Below are 5197 nucleotides of genomic sequence, written 5' to 3' on the forward strand. Positions count from 1 at the left end.
GCATAGGAAAAATTTAGGAGAAGGCTGGAAGCCCTGCCCTGTTTTGAGTCAAACTCATTCATCAGCACAAAAAGGCATGTGAACATGAGGAGTTCATCAAGAACTCATCAAGAACTTAATCAAGAGTCTCATCATTCACAAACACTTTGCACACATACACACCAATAAAACAATCAAATACAAGGCTTACATTAACAAGTGTGTCACATTTTTTAATTAAATTAATTTGCATAGTATGACTAATTATAAACATTGCACAAGGCACACCACAATGAATCAAAAACATATTAGATCGTTCTTAGTCAATGCTCTCTATTTATATGTAACAGAATGATATTGGATTATGCCCCATAGTAGAACATACCGTGTAACTTCAATCAACCGTCAGTTAAATAAGGAAAGGCAGCAAGGAATTGGGTGCTCAAAGGACAGTAGGAAACAGGAATCTGGTAGAAGACAGAAGTCACCAATTCTAATTGCTCTACAACTAATAGCCAGGGCAATGATGCCACTGCTTCTCTCTTAAAAAAAAAAAAAGCTTATTTTTTAAAATACCTGCATTTTATGTGTCAAGAGAACCAAGCATTTGCATAGCACTCAAAATTAAGAGCACTTATGTACATACTAAGCTTTTCAGTAGAAATGAATACCTCAAAGAAAAGGCTCCAAGCTTTTTCACAGAAATGTGGACATGAAAGAAAAGGCAATATGCCAAGACCAAATTAAAATTTTTTTCCAGTATTGTATTACTGACAGTATCTGATGGATGGAATCCTATGAACTGTGTTAATTACCAGTGCTTTCCTGACATCTTAGTTCCCAACATGTTTCTTAGAAGATGACCAAGATGTCTGGACTTTTGGATAAGGGAGAACACAGAGTTTCAGATAGAGAGATGAGGAATATTTGGAGATGTCAGTACTGTATTTCTCCCCTCAGTAATCTAGTCTCACAGTGACTCTCTTCCTGGAGCACAAATCATTCTATCACCTCTCTGAAGAATCTCATTGTCAACAAGAGTCAGGGTTTCTAACTCCATTTATTTGAACAGTGAGGGAGCCTAGTGCTGCCTGTCATCTTAGCAGACAACTTACGGTTGTTTCCGTTGAACTCTGACAGATCTCCTAGAACACAAATATTCAAGCTTTCTCTCTAAAGCCAGGAAGAAGGATATAAATATACCTTCTACTTGTTTTCATGAAAGCAAATATGGCATGACTCCAGAACCAACACTACGGGAGAGCTGCAGAATTAAACCTGAACCAGTCTCACAAATACACCATTTCTCATGCATGTGTAAGGTAAAAAAGAATATAATATACACATAATCTGTTCTGCCGTAGTTCCTAGCAGGCCACTGCATTTCTCTAATAGAAGTCACATAGAGGGGATCCTCTTCCTGAAGGAAGGATAGATACGCAAAGAGAGTCACGACAACAACAGCAACAGCACACTGTGGCTTGTATTGTGGATGTAGACTTACACATACTTTTTTCAAGTGGAAAAGAAAGTATGTTGTTGTAAGGTTATGCAGTATTTACATAATTGAGGCAATTATTGCTCTGATCATTTAATTACCTTTAACACCACAAATAATTTTCAGCTCTAAAGTATTAAATTTGTTTATCTGGGATACTAATAAATCATGTGAATAAAATATTAGCCGTCTCAGAGTACTGTGAATTTACAACATTTTGCAGTTTGAAACAGCACATACACAAGTACATCTCTTTTCAAAATTAAGCCCAAGAAAAACAGCAATGCATATTACTTTAACTAGATTAGTAGAAGTTCTCTTTCTGTACTGGAAGTACCATGTAAGCCAGATGTTTGACCATCACGTAACAGGCCTGATTCTTCATAAACTCAGATTTTTTTTTTTTTTCCCTGCGTCAGGGTTTGGCTCTGTGGGTTTTGTGTGTCTGTGCGTGTGGAGTTACTTTGGGTTTGAATTTTTTTGGGGGGAGGGAATTTTTTTGGACATGGTTGGATTGTTGTTGGTGTTAAGTTTGTGTTTGTTGTGGCTTGTTTCACACACACACCTCTCTCTCTCTTTTTTTTTTTTTTTTTTTTTTTTTTTTTTTTTTTTTTTTTACACACTAGCACTGCTGGGCATAGATGAGTGGAGAAAGCCTGACCCCCATTACACAATAAGCACATAAAAAGGCTTGTTCAAAGTTTTCCACAGTGTGCAGTCCTTGCACAGACATTACTTGACCAATGAGAGATACCAAGACACAGTAGTTGAACAGCTTTCTAAAGCTGAGGGACAGCTGCTATGAGGATTTTAACCTAAATTTAAATTAGTTGTTTCATTTTCATTCTACAAGATACTGATAAATCCGAGTCTCTGTGCATTCAGAACTGCCTCAGAAATTGTTAATGTGGGACCAAAGATATAATCATAAGCTCTGATACACAATTTCAAAGTCCGAATAGGTTTTAATCAGAGGAGGATGGCAATAGAAGAATTGCAGACCCACAGTTTATATATTAAAAGATAGAAAGGCTTCACGATGTACTAATATTTAGATGATCATGGATGGAAATTGGAGCACGCCTACCACACACAAGCTTCAACACTCGCAGCATTGTGAGCACATACCGTCGCGGCAGTGTCCATTTGGCGGCAGGTCCCCGCTTCCCCACGGCGCCTGGCGCTCCCACAGTCCCTGTTTACGGTACGGGTGAGCGCAAGGAGCCGGGGCGGCGGTGACCCTCGGGCGGTGCCGCAGCCTGTGCTGGAGCACCAGGACCCGCCGTGCCAGTGGCTGCGCACGGGCATAGTCCATCCCCTCCCGCGGCCGCAGCGAGGCGGGAACAGCAGCGCCCTGCAGCCGGCAGCTGCCCTTTGAAGGAACATAAATCGCCTGAGCCTGCCAGAGACAAAACCCGCGTGTCACAACACACTCGTGTAAATCCTCCCCAGCAAAACACGTTGGCACTGCTGGGAAAGAGCCATGGGAACCAGAGCATGCCTTCAGCTCCCACCCACTGTATGCTTTCTGTACTTTCGTGTTTTCCCTAATAATTTATCTATTTGTCAGAAAAAAAAAACCCACCCAAACACAGTAAGATGAAATTTGATTTATTCTCAGATGGAGAAAATACCAGGATAAGCAAGCAACAGATATGAAGTCCCATCAGCAGTTAAAGAGCGAGCACGTCAAGTGTTAGGCTTTCACAAGCCGCCTGGCACTGGCATCATTTAAAGTGCAGATTTGTTTTGCTGCAAAAAGTACAGAGTAATACTAAGCTCACTTAGAAGAGAGCACTAACTACAACAGTACACAAAAACATAGCATTAAAGCTTCTTTGCGACATTACAAACAATTGCTCTCTCTGGTATCCCAGAGTTTAAGCAAATTGTTACCTGCGCACAGAGCTGGCCAAGGCAGCCCGGAGCACACACGGGGAACTCTCACAGGCAGTGTTTATGGATGGGCAGCCATAAAATGAGGTGCCTCAGAAGCTTCTCCGTGTGGTATTCCCCACAAGAGGGCCCCTCTCATCTCAGGAATCACTGAAGAGCTTGTTAGTGCTATTAGATGCTCGAGTAGCTACGACTGAAAAATTCTAACTGGTATATGTTAGTATATCTCCTGAGCACTGTACTCATTTTGCCACTTATACATTTATGAAAAAAAAAAAAACAACCCTTCAGCCTGATAATTAAACCATTTACCCAAAGAAAGCTAGTTAAATGCAGCAGACCATCTGCCAATACAGGGAGCCACTTGGAACATCTCCCTGCAAACCCCATGTGGTGATGTTGAAGCTTTCCCCAGGATCGGCCCTGAAAGTCCACGTGTGTAGCCACAGGAGGCAAGGAAAGAGACAAACCAGACACACACCACAACACACACACAGAGAGCTTTGTTTTTTAAACAGAGTCAATAGGTCAACCAGTAGGAAATTTCACTAAACACAGATGGGATGTTGCCCTTCCTGACGAGCCGGATCCAGACAAGTGTTCCGCTTGCAGAGCAGACTGCAGTCAAAGCCATCTGCGTGGCCCTCCCTGGGCACACACATCTGCTCACTCATGGATGGACCAAAGAGCCACAGAAGCAGATCCTGAAGTACTTTGAGGTTGTTCCTGTTTGTGAACGCCTGCAAAGCAGCCCCTGTGATAACTCAGAGACCTAAAAGGATCTCAACAGACAACAAACAACTTCACAGAAGTTTAACATTTCACAGACAAGGAAGTTTCGAGTGAACTTTAACAGCACAAAGCAATTTAAATTCAAAATACTCAAGAATTTATGAAAGCAGATCCTTCTGTCTACAAATGTCCTGATGAGTAAAAGTTCAACACAGCAGCCTGAAATGAAACTATAAAGCAAACTCAGAATAAATCTAAGAACATAAGTCCTTTTAAAACAGAACATACACAAAATACATGTCACCTGTTGGCTCATTTCTAGTTTTGGTACGTAATTAGAAAAAGACTGACAATCCAGCTAAAAAAACCAAAACAAAACAAAACATCAGCAATGTAAGGTAGAGAACTCAAAAAGATTTTGTTAGAAATGGCATCAAAAAAAAAAACAGACAGTCAGTTCTTCCTGAAAGTGAAATCAATGCAGTTGCAAACTCTGAAGCACATAGGAACCCAGATGCACATCGTTTCTGAAGCTGAACTTTAGAGTGATGCCTGGGAGTGACTTGCAAGGATTTCTGAGCAGAACCACAGTATTTCTAAGTCTAATGAAGACAGCAGTTGGATGGGTTTGCCCACAGTCATTGCTTGTGACTGCATGTCTGCATTACATAAAGTATGTATTAAAAATATTATACTGGGGAAACACAATCAATTAGCCAACAGCCATATGGCCTATTCATATGCTGTTTTGATAGAAAAGCGCACTCTTTAATTTAGAGATAAACTTAGACATATGTTAGAGAAGGACTAGCAAAGGGTGAGTGGAATTGGACTGTGGAGGGAGGTAAAAAAAGGAAAAAAGGACTAAAAGTTGGAGTCAGACTTCACAGTCCAGCAAGCAGCAAAAACAAACAGCATCCGCGCCTACAACAGTGATACAGCGGTCGATCCGCTTGCGTAAGCCAAAATCTCCTCCCTGCACCCTCCTCGCCCTTAGGGCCAAAATAAAAGCGGGTTAAAACACTCTCGCAGTGTACATCCCTCCTTAGAGAAGACGCAAGGACATCTCCCCGCTTTCCCTATAGGAAATAA

General features: G+C 41.3%; 1 protein-coding gene across 5 annotated transcripts in view; it reads right to left on the reverse strand.

The window, feature by feature from the left end:
- Positions 1–2807, reverse strand: part of MAP7 (microtubule associated protein 7) — a 108053-nt gene extending 105246 nt beyond the window's left edge. For all 5 annotated transcript variants that reach the window (XM_017737220.1, XM_017737214.1, XM_017737213.1 and 2 more), the window contains exon 1: positions 2606–2807. In XM_017737220.1, the coding sequence (XP_017592709.1) occupies positions 2606–2792 (187 nt within the window). In that variant the 5' untranslated portion in view covers positions 2793–2807. The remainder of the gene's footprint in view (positions 1–2605) is intronic.
- Between the last annotated feature and the right edge of the window lie 2390 nt (positions 2808–5197).

The sequence above is a fragment of the Corvus brachyrhynchos genome, unplaced genomic scaffold, assembly GCF_000691975.1.
Source record: "Corvus brachyrhynchos isolate BGI_N302 unplaced genomic scaffold, ASM69197v1 scaffold6, whole genome shotgun sequence".
NCBI lineage: Eukaryota > Metazoa > Chordata > Aves > Passeriformes > Corvidae > Corvus > Corvus brachyrhynchos.